We start from the raw sequence: 27,016 nt of genomic DNA, 5'->3' as shown, positions 1-27,016 counted from the left end.
GACCTGCTGTGGTCTGTTTGGACCTGCTGTGGTCTGTTTGGACCTGCTGTGGTCCGTTTGGACCTGGTGTGGTCTGTTTGGACCTGGTGTGGTCTGTTTAGACCTGCTGTGGTCTGTTTGGACCTGCTGTGGTCTGTTTGGACCGTTTCTGCCTCAACACCATGTTGGCTAAGTTCTGACCAAAACAATGCAGCATACATGTGACGTCATCGTGCATGCACAACGAAGGCAGAATCGTTAAGCAGGCAGGCAAACGATTCCAAGGAATCTAGCTACTGGGAACCGGTTCTCAAAAAGAACCGGTTCTCGATTCCCATCCCTAGATATCACGATGCTCAAGCTGGATTTGTTTCCATCAGCTTTGGTTCCAGGAAAAGGGCTGTTTGACTGGATGGCAGGACTGTGGGGTCTGGTCCGAGGTCTTCCTTCTCCAGACTGTACTTTTATTTGTCATGTCAGTGTTGGCGCAGCAGCAGCACACGTACAGGTCTGTTCCTGTGAACATGTGAAAACCAGCCCTGTGGTCATCAGAGCGTCTGTTCGCTCCACGCTGGTCCCACTCTAACTCCACCTCTACTCATTAGTTCAGCTGAGTCACGCAGGAATTCACCTTCTGCGCTCGTCCCATGTTTCTGCTTGTGTCAGACGCACCGACGTGTTCGGTGTTCGGACCAAAGCAGGTTCAGACACAGTTTACCGTCCACGTCTGCGCAAAACATTAAAGAACACCCACGTCATGTGCTCCATTACACAGAAGCTGCTTCATGACTTCCACTCCAGTCACCCACATTTCCCTCCAGTTCAGATTTACTCTGTGAAGGGAACCTCTTCCAATCCAAAGGATCCAGATTTCTAAAGCAGACTGCACTAACCTACTGACAGATTTATATCTCTATGCTTTCATGCTTCCATCTCAGGCAATATAATACCTTAATCCATAACTAGTCAGATGGGAATATCGATTTAATTCCTGTGTGTCCAGGGAAAACGTACCAGACATGATCAAAGCCACCATACTTTGGGAATCTTTAAGCCAGGGGTGTCAAACTCATTTTAGTTCAGGGGCCACATTCAGCCTAATATGATATGAAGTGGGCCGGACCACTGAAATAATATAAATAATAGAATCAGAATTTAGACATAATGTCATCTCCAAAGTTTTCCTGATGTTTTTGAGTGAAAAAAGTACAATTCCATAATGAAAATCTCTCCATCTACAAACTGTACTTGAACGTAACATGAGCAAATATGAACAACCTGAAAATTCTGAAGAAAAATAAGTGCAATTTTAACAATATTCTGCCTCAGTTTATCATTTATACATGTGCATCACAACTTACAGATCACAGTGGATCTACAAAAACACAAAACATTTAATAACAGGTAGAATACTGGTACAATTCCACATACTTCTCTTAAGACATTTCAGGTTGTTCATATTTGTTCAGGTTATTCACATTTTTTGTAAAAGTCTAGTCTGTAAATGTAAACATTTTTGTGTAATTTTACTTTTCTTTTTTTCACACAAAACCAAAGAGGGAAATTTGCAGTTTTCATTATTTATCGGTTATTATGATAGTATTTTGCTGGTCTGATCCACTTCAGATTGAATTGACCTAAAATCATGTTAACATCCTTGATTGTTCATATCTTCAGTATAATTTTTGCATTTCACAAATTCATCCCAGGGGCTGGATTGGACCCTTTGGTGGGTCGGATTTGGCCCCCGGGCCGCGTGTTTGACACCTGTGCTTTAAGCGCTCTAGTATCTGACAAAGTTAAATAGTTTGTTTACTATGGCGATGAGGAAACTAAACTAGACTGGGTTAAACACTCCCACATTAAACTCCTTAAAGTGCATATTTTATCCAACAGCCATAAGACTGCTTAAAAAAAGTTGTGGGGGTGAAGTGAAACATAGAATGTGCAATAATAGGTGCAATAGTGACCCCTCCATCGTGCAGTATTTCTTTTTTATCTTTACTATTTATTTATTTATTCATTTTAAGTATTTTATCATATATATGGGTTGTTTTTAGTTTGTGTTTTAAGATTTTTTTCCATGTTTTTATTTCATGCTGTGCATTTTGCTATTTCGTTCTGTAACAGCATCTGGGATGTTCTTATTGAATGACAATTAATAAATCTGAATCTGAATCTGAATCTGAAGTGCACACGTAAACTCCGTTTGTAGATTCAGAACTGGAGACTTGTGTGAGATACAGCAGCAAATACAACTCTGACATCATTGTCAACATAGAAATGTGAGGGATGTCCTGATCCGATCTGAAGATCTGGAATGTTTTAGAAGATCAGATTGGATCGGATTTAGTCGCGTGATCGGGCCAATCCAGTTTTCACACGAGCGTTCAGCGTGGTTCCGCTTAACGGCCGCAGAAAATAAAAACAAAACATCATGCAACATGTCCGCTGTGTGGGAATACTTTTCACTGGAAAGCAATGAAAGTCAAGAAGCAACTTGTAAGATGTGTAAACTGGGTAAGGAGGGAGCACCAGGGCTGACTGTAATACAACCAGTTAGATCTGTCACAAATAAAAGTATCACAAGACCGAGTATGAGAACTATGAGAGGCTGCAGCGAAACTGAATGGACAAGAGAAGACAAGGGTTAGTGCTTACCTGATATTTTATATGTACAATCTAAGTTATCCGATTGCTTGATTATTATTATTTTTTTTTTAATCTTATTTTAAAAGTTTTTTGGGTTTTTTTCTTTTTTTTTTTATTTTTATAAGAGGTATAATAAACCACAAATACTGGATTGGACTGGATTTAGTTCTTTACATGACCTGACTCAGTGTAGTGTTTTTTGTAGAACAAAAAGCTTGTGTCTTCCCCTCCTCCCCCCTTCTCCCCCTCTCCCCCAGTCTCTCTCTATCTCTCTCTCTTTTTCTTCTCCTTTACTCTCTCTCTTTAACCCTCTCTCTCCTCCTGTCACTCGTCCATCCTCCTCAGTCTGGTTCTGCTCCAGGTTTAAACCTGTTAAAGGTACTTTTTTCTTCCACTGTCTCCACTCACTAGTGTTTACTCCTGGAGGATTCTGTTCGTTTCTGTAAATTGGCTTAGAGTCTGATTTGGACCAACTCTATATGTAAAGCGTCATGAGATAACTTTTATTATGATTTGGTGCTATATCCTACTACAATGGATGTTCTGTGCATCTTTGTCCGGTACGTCTTTGTCCGATCGATGTTGCAGCTCAGGAGTGCGTTTGCACGGGTTTTCCTCAGCCTTCACAGACCAGATCACCACCAAATGAATACAAACATTACCTGACTATCTACTACGCACACTTTTATGTCCGTATTCAAATGTTGTGAGGTATGCTGGGCAATTTTAGCCTCTCATGCTATTGTACAATAGCACCATGGGTACAATGCCGCTAGCAAATAAAATTTTTGATTGAATTTGATTTGAAAAAGCTACCAGCTGGTACCAGCTGTTCCTGCCGTTCAGAGTTAATTCAACTTGTTTAGGAGTGGAAATGGGATGGAGAGCGATACAGAAAGATGAGTATGGCAGGGTTAACCCTAACCCTGACTTGTCCGGTCCTCAGTGACATTTTCAGGCCTAAAACAAGTTGAATTAACTTTGAAAGGCAGGAGCAGCTGCCATGGATAAAGAAATGAAACTGACATGGTGTCCAAAGTATTCATGCTGTAACCTGGCAATTTGGTGGAAGACCAGATGGATGCCCATTGGCCCCTCCCATTGGCCCCTCCCATGACCTTTGATTGGATTTAAATCCCAACGCTACTTCGCACAAACCAGTTTTAACTTGGATTGTGCAGTTTGCCCCTGCTCACTCATGCATGAAAACCTGGGTCTGTAAATTTGGACGAATATCCACCAATCCCCTACCTACTGACGTCCAGAAAAGAAAATTCCAAAAATTATCAAATGCGGAATTGGGGGTAATTTTTAAAAATGTAATTTTTTTTTTCATACACCCTGTATTGTCTATTTTCAGTTCAGTTCCACATTCACCCCAATATGATCTCAGGTGGACCAGACCAGTAAAAGAAGAACAGAGAAAAAAGAAAAATGACATTATGATAATGTTTACATCTACAACATTTCCTTAAAAATCTGAATAACATGAACAACTTGAAATGTCTTAAGAAAAAACAAGTGCAATTTTAACAATATTCTGCCTCAGTTTAACAGTTTATCATTTATACATGTGCATTATATCTTATATTACGATTACAAATGCACAAAACATTTAATAACAGGCAGAATATTGGTAAAGCTGCATTTGCTTCTCTTAAGACATTACAGGTTGTTCATATTTGTTCAGGTTATTCACATTTTTTGTAAAAGGATATTTGTTAATAGAAACATTTTAATGTAATTTTACTTTTTTACACTACAACAAAGATAAAATCTGCAGTTGTCATATTTATAGGTTATTATGATATTGTTTTACTGGTCTGACTCAGTTGGGATCTAATTGCCCTGTGCATGGAACATGAATTAAAATTATTTTAACATCCTTGATTGTCCTTGATTGTTAATATCTTCAGTGAAATTTTTGCATTTCACAAATTCATCCCAGGGGTCGGATTTAACCCTCTAGTGGGCCGGATTTGGCCCCAGGGCCGCATGTTTGACACCTGTGCTGTATTAGATTGGTACATCCCTATAAGTAAGGTAGTTTACTCAAAAAGACACAGCTTTTTAGTGGTTGGAATATGAAAAATCCCTGTCATCTCTGAGCACGTCCACTATGGGTACAGTTACATGATGTTTTTTTTAAATCCAATTTATTTTTCCAGAAGAAATTAATTCGGAACTAAAGTATTTTCTCTTCTGTTTCCATGGAAATGTTAAACCCGAATGAACGTTTACATGAGGTATTAATGAGGTAGATCAGTGAGCACAAGGGTTTGTGCTGCAGTGCTGACGTTGCCTTGTTCTGGCAGCCCTTCTGTTAGCTTAGCTTAGCATAGTCACTGCATTTCCATGGTCACATGTACAAGTGATTTTGCGAAATCCGATTCTCTCTAATTATTTCTTTAGATCTGCGACTTACTGCACTCATACAATCTGTGGACTGTTGTGTTGACGGAAGTTGGAAAATCTTTTTGTTGAAGGGATGCATGCGCTAAATTAGCTTTGCTTTAGTGTTTTAGCTTTGCATTAGTTTTTATTTCCCAGATTTTCTTCCTGCAGTAAGTCACATGACCATGATCTGAGCCTCAGTTTGTGATCATATTGACCCCAGCGGACTAAAGGAATGATTAGGGAGAACTGAATTTTCCAGAATCACTCCTAAAATACTACAAATCACCTCTAAAAGCCTGGCTACGTCTGAGCAGAGGAACAAAGCCATTATGCTAAGCTAGGCTAAGCTAAGCTAACGTTAGGGCTGCAGTTCAAACTGTTTGTCCCACTTGTGGAACTCATTAGTTCAGGACAAATGAATGAATCCAAAGCCAGTGTTGAACTGTTCCTTCAGGGTTTTCCAGGCTGGTAGATCCCATCAGAATAGCCCACTGGAACGCTTTGGGAAGACTAGACTGCAGTGCAGATTCTTCCACCAGCGCAGAATGTGTGCGTCATCGCCACAGGACAAGACACTGAGCATGTGCAGAATGGAAGGAATAAAGTCCAAACGGAATAAAGGCTTTACATGTCCAGGAAGAATTTAGACCACAACTAAAAGAGGATTAAACCACTGACTTTAATCAGGTTTAAATTTAATCTGAACTTTTCTTTTTCAACTGGAATAAGGTGTTTACATGGACATCTGAAATAGGATCGAACCTTTAATCAGATTAAACCAGGAATAAAAGTTGTCATGGAAGCACACGCTATGACAGATGTTCAGGTAGAGGTGAGTGCAGGTGCGGCCTGTAAACTGGACTTACCCACTCTGAAGTTGGGCGCTGTCAGGGTGTCGGTGGCGTGGCCGTTCTCACTGATGATAGTGGTGGTGTTTCCCAGCTCACAGTTGTTGTGGCATCTGCCTCCTATGCAGGTTAATTTGCAGATGGTGGGGGTGAAGACCACTTTGATCCTTCCTGTATGGTTCCCAACTGCCGCCGAAAACATGGTACAAACCAAGAGAAGTGGGAGGAAGCACACAGGCACTCGGATTACACTTTGATCCATTGAGGAAAAAAAAAAGTTAAAAAAAGTAAAACCCCTTCAAGTTCGAGCTCGTCACACACAAATGGCGAGTCTCCAGTCAAAACAAAGACGACGAAAAAATGTTCAAAGTAATTTCAAATATGAAAAAAAAGTGGTAATTTGTGTCTCCTCCCTGCACTTAAACACTTGAAACTAGCCCTGTCTGTCAGACTCTCCTCCTCTTCCACGGCTCCTAAATCCAGTGGCGCCTCTGAAACGTGAGCAGAAATTAAGGAAAAAAAAAAAAATGAGGCAGAGGGAGAAGTCAGCAAACAAAACTCTGGGAAGTCTTCCAAATCCTCCTCATCAGTCTGAGAGGTGGATGTTGGCGTCTGCCCACAGCAGACCCACAGCGTTCATGCCACCTTCAGCCTTCTGCGCTTCCTTTCCTCCCTCTCCGCTTTCCCGTTCATTCTTTGTCCTCTCGGTTTTTTTACTCTGACAAAACTGGGCTGTGGGAGTTTATCACCTAAAATTAAAACTCCAAGCCCCGGAGATTCTTTGTGGCAAGTCCGTACAGAGATCAGGAAGAAGCTGCGTAAGACTGAAGCTTATCTGAGCGACTCATGTGTGACTCCTGTTTTCCCCCTCCCTTTATGAAACCAGCCGCGGTACACTCACTTATTATAGTGATGACACCTTCAGGGGCTGTATTTTAGTTTAGTTTATTTTAGTTTAGCTTTACAAGTACAAAAGCAGCTTTATTTTTATGCACTGACTACTTTTACGTCAGTCTTTTATTTAGTTTCTGTGCTTCTTTGAGGCATTATGAGAAAAGCCTAAGCGACAGCATCAGAACAAACCCTGCACTTCACTGAATATCCACTTAAGGCTAGAGCTGTGTATCGGCAAGAATCTGGCGATACGATACTAATCACAATACTAGGATCACAATACGATATATCACGATATATCATGATACTGTTAAAAAGGCCATTTTTTTGTTTGTTTCTTTTTTTGAATGATTATTTCCTTGAAGAATTGAATTACAGCAGAAATCTGCACAAATACTAAATACATTTTTATTTGATCCCATCAGGATCTAATGTTCTATCACAAATGTTCCTGTGTTCAAACTGAAATTCTGTTTTCCAGACATTCCAGTTTCAGATCCTGTTCAAATGTTCAGATTCTATTAGTTCACAACTAACATCAGAACAGGATTTAAGTTCAATCCCAACAAAGGAACGAACATTATTTAATAAAAGAGTGTGAAATAATAATACATAAAATATAAACAAAAAAGAAAAACAAAAATGAACCTCCACAATATCTGCATTTGAATAAATACCTAAAAATATCGATACAGTACTTTTTAATATCGATACAGTATTGTGAAATGAAATATCGCGATATATTGCAGAACCGATATTTTCTTTCACCCCTACGCGGTACACTCACTTATTATTGTGATGACACCTTCAGGGGCTGTATTTTAGTTTAGTTTATTTTAGTTTAGCTTTACAAGTACAAAAGAAGCTTCATTTTTATGCACTGACTACTTTTACATCAGTCTTTTATTTAGTTCCTGTGCTTCTTTGAGGCATTATAAGAAAAGCTTTGACTTGTATCTAAGTAACAACATCAGAACAAACCCTGCACTTCACTGAATATCCACTTGAGGCTAGGGCTGTGTATCGGCAAGAATCTGGCGATACGACACAAATCACAAAACTAGGATCACAATACGATATATCATGATACTGTGAAAAAGGCAATTTTTTGTTTGTTTCTTTTTTTTTAAATGATAATTTCCTTGAAGTATTGAATTACTGCAGAAATCTGCATAAATACTAAACACATTTTTACTTGATCCCAACAGGATCTAATGCACAGGTGTCAAACATGCGTCCCCGGGGCCAAATCTGGCCCACCAAAGGGTCCAGTCTGGCCCTGGGGATGAATTTGTGAAATGCAAAAATTACACTAAGATATTAATAATCATTTTAGTTCAGGTTCCACATTCAGACCAATTCAATCTCAAGTGGACAGGACCAGTAAAATACTTTCATAATAACATAGAAATAATGACAACTGCAAATGTTTCTCTATGTAAATGTAAATATTTTCATGTATTTACACTAAAACAATGTATAATTTTGCAAAAAAATGTGAATAACGTGAAATGTCTTAGAAAGTCAGTACAATTTTACCAATATTCTGCCTGATATTAAATGTTTTGTGTGTGTAGATCCACTGTGATCTGTAAGTTACAATGTACATGTGGAAATGATAAACTGAGGCAGAATACTGTTCAAATTACACTTATTGTTTCAGTTTGTTCATGTTATTCACATCTTTTGAAAGGATAGTTTGTAGATGTAAACCTGTTCATAAAGTAAATTAACTTTTTTCACTCTAAAACACAGAACAAAGTTCTGAGTTGACATTATTTCTATATTATTCTGTTATTATTTTACTGGTTGGGTCCATTTCAGATCATATTCAGCTGAATCTGGGCCCTGAACTCAAATGAGTTTGACAGTCCTGGTATATGGGACCCATTGATGGTTTTGCTGTTGAAGTCTCTACATTTGATTCCTGCTCACCAGGACCCATTAACCCTGGGGCAAAATATGAAGAAAGACCTGCAGATCATCTTAGTTTTAGATAGTTGGATTATTGTCATTTTACTGGTTTTATTTCAGATAATGAAGGTTAAGGTTCTGTTCACTACGATGACACAGACGACTGAAGAAAAAGACAACTTTAACGTTTCACTGCATCCAATCTGAAACTTTTCTCTTTTTTTTCTTTATTTTGGTCTGTCTCCTCCAGTAATTCTAGTTCTTTCCTGTTATTCTCTCAGCTCCTTTCTTCAGTCATTAACTTCTCCTGATCTTTTAATAACATCTGTGCCCTGTGCGATGCTTCTTGGCATCCCGGTGTCAGGTCCAAACCCCTGTCTCCAGCGCTCTCTGCTTTGTCTGTGGCTGTCAGCTGTTCAGACGCATGGAGCCCAGCCAAGCCAAGCCAAGGAATGTCTTCTAAACCTGAGAGGCAGGAAAAACCGCTGGATAAGACATCCCGGGCTACCTAAACATTTGCTAATAGGTGCAAAAATTAACTATTAAAGAGGGACCTAATATGATGTAGTGGTTAAAACCAAATGCCAATGGAAAGGTGGTTTTCCAAAGGCTGCCAGGATCAGATTTGACCATCCAAGACTTCAAGTCTAAACATGGTTCGCCCAATTCCCTTTGGTGGGGAGATTATTTCCAAAAAGAAATAAACAAGGAAAAGAGTGTGGCAAGGTAGCTCTGAAAGGGGAAAGTGAGCCTCCTTACTTCTGTACAGACAAAATTCACAAACCAAACGAAAGCCTCACCCACTGGAGACAACTGGAAACTGCCCATTTCCAACTGGTTTGAATGCTCTAAAAGTCCAGTCAAAGTTTGTGTAGAATCCAGTTTTTATGTTGTTTAAAGCAGCGGTGAAGTGACCAGTTACACGTAGTCTCAGTACTGTCAGGTGGATTTGTCTGAACTTGGAGAGTAGGGCTGTGTATCAGCAAGAATCTGGGGATATGATACAAATCACTATACTAGGATCACAATACGATATATCACAATATATCATGATACTGTTAAAAAGGCCATTTTTTGTTTGTTTCTTTTTTCAAAGGATTATTTCCTTGAAGAACTGAATTACACCAGAAATCTGCACAAATACTAAACACATTTTTATTTGACCACAACAGGATCTAATGTTCTATCACAAAATGTTCCTGTGTTCAAACTGAAATTGTGTTTTACAGACATTCCAGTTTCAGATCCTGTTCAAATGTTCAGATTCTATTAGTTCAGAACTAACATCAGAACAGTATTTTTGTGCGATACCACCACAGGAACTAAAATCTGCCTCTCAGACAGAAAAAAGTGCTTTTAGGATGCTTCATAAAACCATTATTTAATAAAACAGAGTTAAATTATAAGAAATAAGATATAAACAATAAAGAAAACCAAAAGACAAAATGAACCTTCGCCATATCTGCATTTGAATAAATACCTACAAATATTGATACAGTACTTTTTAATATCAATACAGTATTGTGAAATGAAATATCGTGATATATCGCAGAACCGATATTTTCTAACAGTCCTAATCCTGAGTACCTGACAGGCACTGCGCACAGCGTTCCACCAATCACAATCGTTCTTAACCAGTTAGCTGAAACAGACCCTGCACATGGAGTGAGTCGCTGGTAACAACGTTGAAAAATGAGCAAAAAAAACAGAGAAAATCACTGAAAACGAAGATTTGGTCCCAAAAAGAAAAGCAACGTCAGTTATCTGGAATTATTTCAGCTACAGAAGGATGAAACTGAAACACGTGTTCTGTGTCGATAGTGCCGTAATGCACCTGTCGACACAACGAGAAGTAATGTAACTAATTAGTTTGACCATTTACATCAGCACCACACAGCTGTTGTATCCTCCTGAGGATTTTTTCATATCGCAATATATATCGCAGGATTAAAGAAAATTGCATTGTCAGTTTTTTCCAATATCGTGCAGTCCTAATTAGGGGTGTAAGAAAATATCGGTTCTCCAGTATATTGCGATATTTCATTTCATAATACTGTATCGATATTAAAAAGTACTGTCGATATTTTTAGGTATTTATTTAAATGCAGATATTGTGGAGGTTAATTTTTGTTTTTTTGTTTTACTTTTTTATTTATTAGCATTCAACACTCTTATTAAATAATGTTCGTTCCTTTGTTGGGATTGAACTCAAATCCTGTTCTGATGTTAGTTGTGAACTAATAGAATCTGAACATTTGAACAGGATCTGAAACTGGAAGGTCTGTAAAACAGAATTTCAGTTTGAACATTTGGTGATAGAACATTAGATCCTGTTCTGATCAAATAAAAATGTGTTTAGTATTTCTACATATTTTTGGTGTAATTCAGTTCTTCAAGGAAATAATCATTAAAAAAAAGAAACAAGTGAAAAAATTGCCTTTTTAACAGTATTGTGCTATATCATATCGTGATATATCGTATCATGATCCTAGTATTGTGATTTGTATTATATCGCCATATTCTTGCCAATGCACAGCCCTAGCCCTAATATGATTATATATTCTTAAACTCGAAGTCTTGTTTAAAAGTGCTTCAAATTTCTGCGGTTGAAAGTGATGTTTGGCCTTAACCGACAGTTTTCAGTCCAGGTGTTAGACCATCTGGTCCTGTATCTTGCCTCATTTTTGTCCCTGAGGACAGATAAAACATGTGTGTCCTCAAACAGCAGCTCTTCAATCAGCTTAACCCCAACATGACCTCTGACCCCATTACATGACCCTGGCTAATAACACACAAATGGGAATATTTTGGAGAATACAGTATTTAACGGTCCTGATTTACTGAAGGGACTTCAAAGACCTGCTTTGACCCACATTACCTGAGACCTGGACCCGGGTGGTGTGTTTAAAGTTCTCTTTGTCACACTATAGATCACACTAACGGCCCACGCCTCTAACACAAGTAACGATCCCAGAGGCATAAATACACAATACACAGCTGCTACTGACGGATTCTGTTCACCAGCATTAACACAGGAGGCCCGGAAAAGAATCAGTACAGACGCACCAACATATGGAAAACTACTGCTTGAATTCATATCATACTGGGTTTATAGATTGCCAGTGACCCAGAATAGATGTGATTACATCACAGGGAACAGTAGGTCAAAGTTCAAATATTTTATGCATTTTTAAAACCTTTTTTTTTTTTCCATTTACTCATAATGGTCAAAGTTTGTCTGTGCCAGTAAAGTTTCTCAAACTGTGGGCCAGGCCCCCCCCTGGGGGGAGGGGCATGGGATCTCTCTTGGCCAAGGCAAGGTAGGTTTATTTCTATAGCACATTTCACGTACAAGACAGTTCAAAGTGCTTTACATAAAACATTACTGCGGTTGCATGTGTGTGTTCTTCAACTCAGTCTGTTTGCCTGGTTCACTCTGTCACAGCAGATGAATGTCAACAACTGATGTTGTGTGGATTTGGTACTGGGATTATCTGTTACAGGTATTATTTGTGCGAACGTGGTATACGATATTTTGTTCATGCTTTCTTTTCTTATATTCATCATTTCATAGGTCTTATGTATTTTACTGTATTTTTTTGTAGTTTTGTTTGGTTTTTTTCTCTCTCTTCTGCCCAGTTTTACTCAATTCTGGTTCTAGTTACTGTTTCCATTATAATTATCACCATGGTTATTACTGTTTGTATTATTGTTGATACTTCCTTGTGAGGGTCATCGCCACCTTCTTCTCTCTCTCTCTCTCTCTCACAAGCAGTCATGTTAAGTTTATTTGTGTTGTTCAAGCAAAAATCTAAATTATTTTTAATTTGCACAACAAATTATTCAAGGAAAAGCAAAAAGCATTGTTACAATATTGATGTTTCTTTCAATAAAAGTTATAATTGCACCACTGTTACAATGTTATTGGGGTTGAGGGGGGCCTGGAGATTATTCATCCTCCAAAGGGGGGGCCGACAGAAAAAGATTTAGAACCACTGGTCTGTGCTGACATCAGCACACACAGACATGATGACATCAGCTGGATCGATGCCAAAATAAGCTATAATAAGTGTGAGGGGCGGGGCTTGTTGTGCCTGGCACCACTTTTTTTTATCTTAATCTGAGTCACAAGTACAACCAATCACAATGTGCTGCAGCTAATAACACCAACTATTATAATCCTACTTCTCATTACAGAACATTACACAAAAAAAGTATGTGAACTCAAGTCTGTGAATCACTTGTATTTTCCCAGCATTCATTTCCAAAACCAAAATAGAAAAATGGATATAGATAGTTCATGTTCCAATTTAAAGCTGCGGGAGACTTTCAAACCCAATTTTTCGTCAAATCTGTCAAAACTATGGAAGTAAATCTGTCTCATCAGATTTGGAATTATAAAAGACACTCAATTTCTAGCAATGCGTTTTTTTTGCACTGAAATCAAGTATCTGAATTTTTTTGTCTCTGAATTCAACTATGTTCATAAATTTAGAATAAACAAAATACAGATACTTAATTTCAGTGCAAAAAAAATTTAGATACTTAATTTCAGTGAATAAAATTCAGTGGCTTTTATAATTCAAAATCTGATGAGACAGATTTAGTTCCATAAAACCTCAGTCATATCCTCAGTGTCATGAATCTGTTCGTCTGTCTGTCATTCCTCAGCTGAATCTCTTGCATTACAGCGAACACTTTCTTAGTTCCATCCACCACAAACAGTCCATGTGTTTACAAACAGAGCCGGGAGGGAACTGGGCATCTGAGGAATTTAGTCATGACGTGCATTGTGGGAAATGAAGGCTTGCACAGCCGCCTGACAGCAGCAGCTGGAACAGACATGATCGGAAACGGCAGGAGCTCCCTTCCTTCTATGCATATTCCTCCAGCCGTTTCCGGGTTTCAGCGTGTTTGTTTCATCCATATAATACCATATGGTTGCGCTGCTGCTGTCAGGTGGCTGCGAGAACCTTCACTTCCACAACGCACAAAACGAGACAAAATTCCTGACATAGGTGTGTAAAGCAGGTCTGTGTTCTACAATCACAACAATCACACAGTGTCAGAGGCTCTGTGACGAGTCCCAGGAACCAGCCATGAAGATAGAAAAAAGAGAGGGTGAGATTCATCTGCAGAGGAGGAGGAGGACGAGGAGGAGGAGGAGGAGGAGGAAGAGGAGGAAGAAGAAGAGGAGGAGGAAGAGGAGGAAGAAGAAGAGGAGGAGGAGGAAGAGGAGGAAGAGGAGAAAGAAGAAGAGGAGGAGGAGGAGGAGGAAGAAGAAGAAGAGGAGGAGGAGGAGGAGGAGGTGGAGGAGGAGGAAGAAGAAGAAGAAGAGGAGGAGGAGGTGGAGGAGGAGGAAGAGGAGGAAGAAGAAGAGGAGGAGGAAGAGGAGGAAGAAGAAGAGGAGGAGGAGGAGGAGGAAGAAGAAGAAGAGGAGGAGGAGGAGGTGGAGGAGGAGGAAGAAGAAGAAGAGGAGGAGGAGGTGGAGGAGGAGGAAGAGGAGGAAGAAGAAGAAGAGGAGGAGGAGGAGGTGGAGGAGGAGGAAGAAGAAGAGGAGGTGGAGGAGGAAGAGGAGGAAGAAGAAGAAGAGGAGGAGGAGGAAGAGGAGGAAGAAGAGGAGGAGGAAGAGGAAGAGGAGGAAGAAGAGGAGGAAGAAGAGGAGGAGGAGGAAGTGGAGGAAGAGGAAGAGGGAGGAGGAGGAAGAAGAGAAGTCAGTCCAATTGGACCAATATTCTGTCTGTTCTTAAATGTTGTGTGTTTGCAGATGCACTGTGATCTGTCAGTTCTAATGTACATGTAAAAATGATAAACTGAAGCAGAATAGTGTTCAAATTACACTGATTTGTTCAGTTTGTTCATGTTGTTCACATCTTTTGAAAGCATAGTTTGTAGATGTAAACCTGTTCATAATGTAAACTTACTTTTTTCTCTCTAAAACATATAGAAAAGTTTGGAGTTGACATTATTTCTATATTTTTCTGTTCTTATTTTCCTGGTTGGGTCCAGTGCAGATCAGGTTTAGCTGAATGTGGAACTGCTCTAACAGGAGTTGGACAGCTGTTCTAATCTGTTCAAATGTTTGTGTAATAAACAGGATCTGATCATACATTCCACCACACGCCTCGCTTTGACCCCCACTGGAATATTACACACCCTGCGTTTTTGTTTTTTTTTTTACACACCCTGTTCCTCCATTTCGGACTAATTCACTGACCCTGCTTCATTTTCTGTGGGTTGTGTCTTTATGTGTATTTAATTTGTGTATTTATGATGTGTGATGCTGAGGCCCTGTTTGCACCAGGACCTACATGAAGTTCCACACCACACCTGCAGCATTAGTTCTCAGGCATTAGGTGTCCAACAGCACTTAAAGGCCTGGGGTCCACATTAACAGGACCAGTGCAGCTGGTTGGTGCCCACGTGCAGTCAGCGCCGCAGACATGTTTGCTGGTCTTCGACAGGAAGCCCACAGCCGTTCTGTCAGCCCCCATCCCACGCCACAGACGGCGTCGGCAGCTGGATTCGGTGCCACATCTGGGAAAGCTATTCCCCCGTCTAAACCTCAACCATCCATCAGCTCACGCTCCGCCAGAGCACCTCAGACCCATGTTAAGAAGGCCGAGGGTCACGTGACCATCACTGAAACCACCGCAGAAGAATGTTACGCACTTCAAGGCCCACTTTCACCATCTGCCAGGCGGAAGGACAACCCCAGCACCACCCAGTACCTGTTAAACCGTTTGGCAGACTAGTGGGTGTCAATAGGATCGGTAGTGGGAAAAGTTGGAAAATACTGAACTTCAGAGCAAATGCGAGCTCCAAAAACACCTCCTGCATTCATTTTTATCTCCACCAGGACGTACTGGGGTCACTTTGCTAGGCTTGTGCTGGCCTGTCGCCACATCACCACCGGCGATGCATTTCCTGGTTGGCGAAGTTGTTTTCAACCCGTGTAGCCACAGTGGCGAAGGTATTTTACCATTTATGGCAGCGTGACATTCCCAGTTCGGTGCAGCAGGTACTCTGTGGAGGAGGAATGTCAGCAGAGTGGAGTCAGGCTGACTGACAGTACCGTTCAGACAGATACAGACGCAGCCTTCTGTCCGTCCTCTGCGTACATTCATCTGTTTTCCAGCTGATGGAGGATGAGTACCCAGACAGAGAATACCAGCAGGAGTACGGAGCGGTGCGGACCGCCGCCAGTGGAAGTGAAAACCAAACCTGTCACTCATTTGTCTTTTCTCTTCCTGCTGAAGCTAAACTTTTAAACCTGACCAGAGAAAACGCTGCAGCATTAGTATCACAGTAGTGTTCCCTCTGTCGTCTACAGGTTTGTTATTACTGACTTTCTTCTTCTTCTTCTCAAAAAACTTTCTTCTTCTTCTTCATGGTATTTGTCCAGTATGGTTAATTCAGAGCGGCGCCCCCCAGTGGATTAATTGAGAAACACTCATTCCACTGGTAAATTTATTTTATATTGAATCTCATGCACATCAGTGGTCAGAATAATTGTATTTATAAGTCTGTCATTTATTGTTTTGTTACACATTAGATTAGAAATAAAAATAGTTTAGATGAAAATGTTGACTTAAGTTAATTTTTTATGATTTTTTCTGTATTAAACTGAAGCCAGACTGAACATATTTTTAAGATCAAAATGCACCAGAATGCAGGAAAAAGACTCCATCATTCCCCAAAATTTCCCGGGGGAGCTATGTTCGTCACCAGGGACCCAGACTGGACCCAGACTGGACCCAGACTGGACCCAGACTGGACCCAGACTGGACCCAGACTGGACCAGACTGGACCCAGACTGGACCCAGACTGGACCAGACTGGACCCAGACTGGACCCAGACTGGACCTAGACTGGACCCAGACTGGACCAGACTGGACCCAGACTGGACCCAGACTGGACCAGACTGGACCCAGACTGGACCCAGACTGGACCTAGACTGGACCCAGACTGGACCAGACTGGACCAGACTGGACCCAGACTGGACCCAGACTGGCTGTGGCTTTTTATGGCTGCACTCATTTCAACTAATGTAGCCACAGTGGCTGGATCTTTCATTTTCCTAGCACAAGCACAGCTTTGCTTTGTGTGTTTGTTAGCAACTTTACAGGAAAACTATTCCAGCCATCTTTACCAAACTGTACCCACAGATAGGCCTAGGCCACGGGTCGGCACACTTTACAACCTAAAGAGCCATTTTTGTCTCAAATAAAAGAAAGAAATCTGACTAAAGCCATGAAATAAACATTTAAGCCCATCTACATTTTACCATAAGGTGGCTGCTCTGCTGTATTTTATTTGTGATTAGTTTGCTATTTAACTTTGCATTTCCATTACAATGATGCAATGTCTAGTGTATTTATGAAATTACACAACTACAAGAAAGAAAACATTCAAGATTTGTACAGTTTTTTTAATGACAGACACTATTTCCAAAACATAATTACGTTGTGTAAGGGAGAAAAAGCACAACTTTCATGTATAGTGGTTAATATACAAACTACAAACTTGTATCGAATTTGGCAAGAAACTAATCCATTTTGGGTTGTATGTTGTCAAAAAATAATTTTATTCCATGTAAAGTCGGCGCATTTTTGCAGATGGACAAAGTTAGAATAGGTTTCCCACTCCTTTTTGAGCAATACGTACTGAATTTATTTTGTTATTGCTAGTGTACATGGCAATAGCTATTTTGTCTTGATCACCTTTGTTTATTAATTTATTTGCTCTTCCATTAGTTCCTTGCACACAAAAGATGTTTGATTTTTTCTTCTGTTCAAAACAAATAAACGAATGAATGAATGAATGAATGAATGAATGAATGATTTTAGGCCTATAACAATGTTAAAAAGTAATGACTCATTCAGTTCTTTTCAAAATGTTCCTTATGGTTTTAGACCAGAGGAGCCACAGACAGATGCTGAAGAGCCACATGTGGCCCCAGACCCACAGGTTGCAGACCTCTGGCCTGGGCCCTGGGACCAGCCCATTAAAGGTGCAGGAGACTTTCATAACCAATTTTTCCTCAGATCTGTCCATCCTCAGTCATCTCCTCAGTTTCATGAATCTGTTCGTCTGTCTGTCATTCCTCAGCTGAATCTCTTTCATTACAGTGAACAGTTTCTTAGTTCCATCCACCACAAACAAACCATGTGTTTACATTCACAGCCGGGAAGGAACTCAGGCATCTTCAGAATTTTTTGTCACGATGTGCATTGTGGGAAACAGAGGCTCGCGCTGCTGCTGCTGGGAGGTTCACGCAGCCACTGAAAAATTGGTCACGAAAGTCTCCTGCGCCTTTACATTTTGGTCCCAGTAGGCCAAAGTTCAAGGTCACAGCAAGGTCACAACATCTACAATTTTCCATCTGTCACCATTGAGCAATTTTCCAAAATTCATTAAAAAATTCAAAACGACTCCAATTAGCCTCCAATCTGATCCACCTGTAGCTTAGAACAATCTCTTGTATCTGGAAATAAATTGTCCACATCCACAGTGGAATGTGGACTCTGTGGACATTTACACTGAACACTGAAAATCCCATTTCCCACACATTTAAAATTAGAACTCAACTAATACTGATGTGAATTGAATCGAATTGGACAGACACATGACTGGGACCAGATTCAACTGTTTCTGCTGTATGGAACAACCTGGAAACTGTTGAATTTAAACACAAAGAGTGGATCCACACATGCACACCGTTCAGGGTGAAGGAGGAGGTTTGTGTTCTCTGAACTCTTGTCTAAGGTTGGTTTCATGTTCAGACCTGTGTCTTCATGTACAAATATGTTCACTTAACTCAGTGATGTCAAACATGCGTCCCAGGGCCCAAATGCGTCCCACCAAAGGTTCCAATGCGACCCCTGGGATGAATTTACAAAGTGCAAAAATTCCACAGTCCAGGCTGTGGAACTCATTTTAGTGTCAGTTCCACATCCAGACCAATCTGATCTACAGTCAAATAATAACAGCAGAAGAACCCACACAGAAGAAGGACTGCAGATTTACTACTGGGTTTGATGGGGAAAAAACATAATATTACATTATGTCTGTAAATAATGACAACTTCAATTTTTTTCTTTGTTTTAGTGAAAAAAATAACATTAAACTGAAAATATTTTAATATATTTATAATACATTAATAAAAAATTTTTTTTAAAATAATATATTTCATATAAATATGAAAATATTTACATTTACAAACTACCCTGTAACAATAAAATGTGAATAACCTGAACAAATATGAACAACCTGAAATGTCTAAAGAAAATTCAGCACAATTTGAACAATTCGATCCATAATGCACATGTAGAAATGATAAGCTGAGGCATGATATTGTTAAAATTGCACTTATTTTTCTTAAGGAATTTCAGTTATTTCTGGTAATTCGCATGTTTTTTATTTGAATACGTTATAAAAGTAAGTATTTTCATAATGTAATGGGGTTTTTTTTGCACTAAAACAAAGTCGTCATTATTTATCAGTTATTCTGTTATTATTTCACTGGTCCGGCCCACTGCAAATCAAAACAAGCTGAATGTGGAACCTGAAAGAACATGAGTTTGAGAACCCTGTTCTAAAAGAAATTCCATGTTTCTGGCGGACTACACTCTTGACAAACCCACTGAACCACTTTGCACATTTCAGAGCTGTGAGGCATGTAAACACACATTTTAACTGATTATTTAGTGTCCATACAATCAGTTGAATTGAATTTCTAATCAGAATGATTTCAGTCAGGGCAAGTAAATGTTGTCCATGTAATTGGAGCTAGGGATGTAATGATAACCGGTATAAAGATAAACTGCAGTAAATTCCAGACGGTTAGTATTACCGTTTAAATTTTAATTATCGTGATAACTGTGTTTGATTACTGCACTTTTAGGGAAAAAACCCTATGTAAAGATCTGCTTTTATGTCAAATATTTGAGTACAGTTTTAATTTATTACAATTTTAATTTTCTATACCTAATATTTGGAACCAATATTCACTTTTAAAGTCTTTGAAAAGGTTCATTAAGCATCTGTGTGTTATTTATGCAATAAATTATATACATTTTTCAAGTCAGATTTTATATATTTTTTGTGTTTTTTGTCCTTTTATGTTTTTATAGTAGGTTAAAGTGAAAAAATAACAGACAGATGATCTAGATGAAGTTGTGCTGAAAAAACAGATCCCAAACATGGGTATAGTAAACATTTGTTTCTATAGTATATAAAGGCCAAATCAAAAGGACCGAAAAACAGACAAAATAGGCTCAGACCACTAAGGGTTAATATTTGAAGGTTTCTGACACAGAAGGGACATTGTGCCGATGTTTGTTTTTTTTTCCAAGATACAACTTGGTTAAATTCTTTCAGTGTGTGTATAAGTACTTTTTGAACATTTTGAGCAAAATTTCAATAATACCACGATAATAATCAAGGTTATTATCACTAACGAAAACTAACAAAATAACGAAAACTAGAATTGAAAAAACATTTTTGTTACCTGAAATAAATAAAAACTATAATTAAAAGAAAAAAACGATAACTAACTGAAACTGTATTGTGTGCTTATGAAACTAACTAAAACGGATAAAAACTATGGATAAAATTCCCTTCGTTTTCATCTTTGTCAATGTCGGATTGCTACGAAATCGATTTATTTTGCTCTAGCAATTTTAGCTGGCGTAGTATATAAAGTTATATATATATATATATATATATATATATATATATATATATATATATATATATATATATATATATATATATATATAAAAAAGGCAAAATCAAAAGGACTGAAAAACAGACAAAATAGACTCAGACCACGAAGGGTTAATATTTGAATGTTTCTGACACAGAAGGGACATTGTACCAATTATTTAATTATTTTGTTTTTTGTTGTTCTTTTTAAATACAACTTCGTTAAATTATTTCAGTGTGTGTATTAGTACTTTTTGAGCAGGATCACAATTCCAACAATACCGCGATAATAATGATAACTGTGATAACTTTGGTCACAATAACCGTGATATGAAATGTTCATATGGTTCCATCCCTAACTGCAGCTAATATTGGCGGAGCAGAGTCTAATATTGGCAGGCCTCCGTGTTTAAATACGGCAACCGTTGAAATAAAACAAGGTTGTGTTGAATATGTATTTGGAGGTCGGTTCTAAAACCAGTCATTTCTTTCCACTTCTCCCACAGATGTATTGAATGGGCTTTGGTTTGGAGCTGTGCATCTGTCCTCTGATGTCTGGCCATTTCCCTGGCATTTACAAACTGCTGGCTCAAACTAAATGAACTGAGGAGGTTATTTTGAAACTGGGTCTGGGTCACTGTGGCCAGGTCTGGGTCTGCTGGAGTCTGCAGCGCTGCAAACCCGTCAACGCTGCTCTGTCTGCTGACCCCCCCACCCCGTTAACATCCCCATGTCGGTCCCGTCTGGCCGTGGCCACAAGCACGACCACTTAAAACTACAGTCTACAGATTCTTAGAAAAAATACGGACTTATTCATAGATGCATACTGGCAGGTCTGATGTTGGAGTCGCGCCTTGAATTTATGACAAGCCACAGTAGCCGACCGAGAGAGAGAGAGAGAGAGAGAGAGAGAGAGAGAGAGAGGAGAGAGAGAGAGAGAGAGAGAGAGAGAGAGAGAGCTGGTAAATTATGGCTGTTGTTGATGTCAGATGGATAAGTTCTTTGACAGGAAGCCAAACGTGGTTGAATTTTTCTTCTCTCTCTCTCTCTCTCTCTCTTTGGACAGCTCAGAAATAGAAAAAAAAACGTGTCTCATAAAAATGTGAACAAAATGAGCCAACTGCACCACAATGGGAAGCCAAGCAGGATGAAGCCGAGGGTGTGAGGAGGTATTCAGGTTCTCCACTTCAGAAAAAAATACAAATACAGCGATAGAAAAGTACTCAAACCTGATTCAAGTAACAGTTAAGGCTGTGTATCTGCAAGAATCTGCAGATACAATACAAATCACAATGCTGGGATCACAATACGATATATCACAATACTGTTCATTTGGCAATATTTTTTTGTTTTGCTTCTTTTTTTAAAAAATTGTTTTCTGGAAAAACTAATGGCACAGCATTTGGATAAATAAAGTTTTAACACGTAGCTTTACCAGTCCAAAAAACCACACAAATAAATAAATTAACCATGTTTTACAGACATTACAGTTTCAGATCCTGCTTAAATGTTCGTATTCTGTTGCGAAAAGAATTCATAGTGTTCAGTCCCGGAATCATCCAACATCAGAACATTATTTTTGTGCATTCCCAATAAAAAAAAAACAAAAAAACAATTACCTCTTTCAGACAGTAAAAAGTGCTTTTAGGATGACTGAATTATCCATTATTTCACAAAACAGCATTATCAGTTTCAAAAAAATGCATGTATGACCTGCAATATCACAATAGTACTTTTATGGTAAACAAACAAAAGGACAAAATACCCATGTGAAAATAGAAATAAAAGAACTGGAAAAACTAAAACAAAAATGAATCTCTGCCATATCTGCATTTGAATAAATACCTAAAAATATCGAGACAGTACTTTTTAATATCGATACAGTATTGTGAAATGAAATATTGCAATATATTGCGATGCTGATATTTTCTTACAGCCCTGGTAACAGGACAGAAGTATTAACGGTAAAATGTCATGTCTCCTGTTGGGGTTTTTATGCTGTTTTGGAACCTCGTTGCCATCTTAGTGTCACAAAAGAATGTGGACAAGAATGTATGAGTGTAAACTTCATGAAACATTCAACGTGATATCATAACTCATGTAAATATACACGTCACTTTTAATTGGCGTGTTATCTAAGGGTGTTAGAAAATATTGGTTCTGCAATATCTCGTGATATTTCATTTCACAATACTGTATCGATATTAAAAAGTACTGTCTCGATATTTTTAGGTATTTATTCAAATGTAGATACTGTGGAGGTTCATTTTTGTTTTTTGGTTTTCTTTATTGTTTATATTTTCTTTATTATTACTTAACACTGTTTTATTAAATAATGGTTATCTGAATCATCCAAAAGCACTTTTTACTGTCTGAGAGGCAGATGGTAGTTCCTTTGTTGGGACTGAACTCAAATCCTGTTCTGATGTTAGTTCTGAACTAATAGAATATGAACATTTGAACAGGATCTAAAACTAATGTCTGCAAGATATGATTTCAGTTTGAACACCGGAACATTTTATGATATAACATTAGATCCTGTTCTGATCAAATAAAAATGTGTTTAGTATTTGCGCAGATTTCAGGTGTAATTCAATTCTTCCAGGAAATAAGATTTGAAAAAAAAAGAGAAAGTAACAAAAAGTATCATGATATATCGTGATATATTGTATCGTGATCCTAGTATTGGGATTTGTATCGTATCACCAGATTCTTACTGATACACAGCCCTATCAGTGACTTCCCTTTAGTCACCCTGACCCCCCCGGTGCCCCCCCACCCCACCCCCACGCAGGCACTTGTTGATCCGGTCGTCTCCTCGTCCTCATCTCTGTGCCTGGTTCGTTCTTTCCATCTCTCGCTCTCACAGTCCCTGCCTTTGTCTGAAATTGCCCTCAGAAAATGAGTCTAATAATTCATTCTGGACAGCCCCGAGCATCAGGCAATGCTTAAATCTTTATGCTATTACAGCTACAGCTGCAATTTGAACACATTCTGTGAGTGCACGACTGCAGGCTTCACACTCTGTCCACACATGGCCGGTGCAGATGTGATGGTTGTGCATGCGTGTGGACTGTGTGTAGAAACCAGGGTTAATAGTTTTCCTGTTATTTCTACTTCCCAGGAGATTATCACTTTTTCTAGGGTACTGAAAGCTTTTTCCTAAAAAATTAAGTCTCATTTTAATGTCAAAAATGGCACAAACTGCAAATGTTATGATGTTATTCTTTCATATTTGTTACATTATAAGGAATGTGTTCTGTGACGCTGCTAAAATACACCAGTGGTTCTTAGGGGTGTAAGAAAAGATCAGTTCTGCAATATATCGCAATATTTCATTTCGCAATACTGTATCAATATTTAAAAGTACTGTATCGATATTTTTAGGTATTTATTCAAATGCAGATATTGTGGAGGTTCATTTTAGTTTTTTTGTTTATCTTATTTTTATATTTTATGTATTATTTAACACTCTTTTATTAAATAATGTTAGTTCCTTTGTTGGGATCGCACAAAAATCCTGTTCTGATGTTAGTTGTGAACTAATAGAATCTGAACATTTGAACAGGATCTGAAACTGGAATGTGTGTAAAACAGAATTTCAGTTTGAACACAGTTTGAACATTTTGTGATAGAACATTAGATCCTGTTCTGATCAAATAAAAATGTGTTTAGTATTTGTACAAATTTCTGGTGTAATTCAATTCTTCCAGGAATAATCTTTGAAAAAAGAAACAAAACCAATAAAAAATTGCCTTTTTAACAGTATTGTGATATATTGTGATGTACCATGATATATCGTTGCATGATCCTACTATTATGATTTGTATCGTATCGCCAGGTTCTTGCCGATACACAGCCCTAGTGGTTCTCAAACCTTTTACAGTGGAGTACCCCCTGAAACAGACTTTTTTTTTTTTATCCAAGTACCCCCAACTCTCACTTCAGCATTTTTGATTGAAAAAATTTAGGCAAGATTTGTTCCTGTGCCAAAGGTGTCTGTTTATATTTACGAAACTTAGTAAACAAAATACATCTATTTAACTGTAACATATAAAAAATAACAACTTTTTAAAAAAACAATTTTGTGTGTAAACTATAAACTGAAATGTGCCCTCTTTCACTGATAAGAAAAATACATGAATTGGTCATTAATTAAAAAATGAACCTTTCATCAACAAAAAATAATTCCTTATCTACTCAAATAAACTCATTTTGAATCATATAAAATATAAATGTTCTTCAAATGTTACCAAAGCTTCAACAAGATGATTGACAATAAAACTATTATAGAAATGTATTAATAGTGTTTTATAGTTCAGCATTAATTCTCATTATTTATTTTGCATTCAGTACATGATGACTTATTTAATGTATTTTTCCAAAAAAATGTCAAGTATCCCCTGGGCTTCTTCCAAGTACCCCTGGGGGTACACGTACCCCACTGTGGGACCCCCCGGTCTAACGCACTATTTGAGGAATCACAAACACAATTTCAGACATGACAAATGAGTATAAACAAAAAAGAAAAACAAAAATTAACCTCCACAATACCTGCATTTGAATAAATACCTAAAAATATTGACACAGTACTTTTTAATATTGATACAGTATTGTGAAATGAAATATTGCGATATATTACAGAACCGCTAGTTTCTAACAGCCCTAACCATACCAGCTTCCTGTGTCTGTCCTTCTGACAGTTCCTAGAACATCCTGAACATGCTGATGGTCATGTGTAGGAGCTGTGACTCACCGTGGAGGGGGGTGTGTCCCACTGTCAGGGGGATGGGCCTCTCAGGTGTGGACTGGACATGACTCTGAGTGTGTGTGGTGTGTGTGTGGTAGTATTTGGGTTTGATGACGTACTGCTGGCTCTGACCCGGGTGGACGGGGATGGGCCGGATCCTGGAGGGACAGGAGAACACATTCAGGGGTTAAATTAAATATATGTAAGCAGGGCTGGAAGAAAACAACACACTTGAATACCCTGACATGAAGTTTTATTGTACTTTACTGATAGAAAAAACAAATAGTTAACATGAAGAGTTAAGGCTCAGTTGGCGCTGTGATTGTTACCAAGGTTATTATCGTTAACGAAAACTAATTAAATGACGAAAACTAGAATTGAAAAAGCATTTTCGTTAACTGAAATAAATAAAAACTAGAATTAAAAGAAAAAAAACCATAACTAACTCAAACTGTATTGTGTGTTTATAAAACTAACTAAAACGGATAAAAATTATGGATAAAATTCCCTTCGTTTTTGTCTTTGTCAATGTCAGATTGATACGAAATCGATTTATTTCGCTCTAGCAATTTTAGCTAGTGTCACCATACGACACTTTTTGGTCCGTCACTTGTGTTCACTTGTGGTTTCCAGTCGTCTTCTGGTCCCCACTCTACCTGGAAACATGGAGACTAAAGCAGCAGAGTCCTGTCTGGGATTTATTTGAATACGACCACAGAGAAGAAGAGAAAAGAGACCACTGAACTACAACTAAACTAAACTAAACTAAAACTAAGCATTTAGAAAAAAAATGAAAACTAATAAAAACTATCAAACCTGCTCTAAAAACTAATTAAAACTAACTAACTGAATTAGAGGAAAAAAAGTCCAAACTAAATAAAATTAAACTATAATGAAAAATCCAAAACTATTCCAACCTTGGTCTGCTCTTATGTGGAATTGAACATTTTGAAAAAAAGGACATGGCAGTCCAAAAGTGTGAGGCTCATACCATAACAGTGGAGTAAATCTGGCTCTGTGCGATCACATTTTTCACATAACGCTGATACTTCTGGGGCCAGTTTGAGCAATATTTTTGTAAGTTGCTGTAAGTATGATCTTAATTAAATAAAGGTCTTCTCTCATCAAAACATCTGCAGTGTTCCAAAGATACACATCATGAAGCAGGTATTTGGTATTTCATATCACAAAATGGTTTTAATAAATGCACAAACATCATCGTACTATGGTCTTATCTTTAGATCAGGGGTCTCAAACATGCGATTCATTTTAGTTCAGGTTCCACATACAGACCAATATGATCTGAAGTAAAATATCCTTCAAAAAAAGAACGACTCCATATTTTCTTCTCAGTCTGATGTGAAGAAAATATTACATTATGTCTATAAATAATGACAACTTCAAATTTTTGTCTTTGTCTTGTCTTTCTACAAAAAGATAACATTAAATTATGAAAATATTTACATTTCCAAACTATCCTGAAACGATAAAATGTGACTAACCTGAACAAATGTGTCCAACCTGAAATGTCTGTATTAAATTCAGTCCAGTTTGAACTCTTTTCTTCCTGTTCCTCAGTGTTTAGTGTCTTTGCAGATCTGATCCAGAATGCACATGGACTAATGAGAAGTGGAGGAAGAAGACTGAGAAAATTGCACTGATTTTTCTGAAGAAATATCAGTGTTTTCAGGTTATTCATATATTTTTTGTGCAGGTCTAGACCAGAAACAACTGGTTTCTGAATAGGGCTGTGTATCGGCAAGAATCTGGTGATACGATACAAATCAGAATACTAGGATCACAATACGATATATCACGATACTGTTAAAAAGGCAATTTTTTCTTTGTGTCTTTTTTTTTAAATGATTATTTCC

At 38.2% G+C, this 27,016-nt stretch overlaps 1 protein-coding gene across 1 annotated transcript in view; it reads right to left on the bottom strand.

The window, feature by feature from the left end:
• Positions 1–27,016, bottom strand: part of LOC115434546 (latent-transforming growth factor beta-binding protein 1-like) — a 152,468-nt gene that overhangs the window by 51,726 nt on the left and 73,726 nt on the right. The window contains exons 4-5 of the mRNA XM_030156580.1: positions 25,149–25,300; positions 5,895–6,062 (exon numbers count right to left, since the gene is read on the bottom strand). Coding sequence (XP_030012440.1) covers positions 5,895–6,062; positions 25,149–25,300 — 320 coding nt within the window. The remainder of the gene's footprint in view (positions 1–5,894; positions 6,063–25,148; positions 25,301–27,016) is intronic.

The sequence above is a fragment of the Sphaeramia orbicularis genome, chromosome 15 (assembly GCF_902148855.1).
Source record: "Sphaeramia orbicularis chromosome 15, fSphaOr1.1, whole genome shotgun sequence".
NCBI classification, from domain to species: Eukaryota; Metazoa; Chordata; class Actinopteri; order Kurtiformes; family Apogonidae; genus Sphaeramia; species Sphaeramia orbicularis.
The sequence above is the reverse complement of the archived record's forward strand: the minus strand, read 5'-3'. Positions and strand labels throughout refer to the sequence as shown.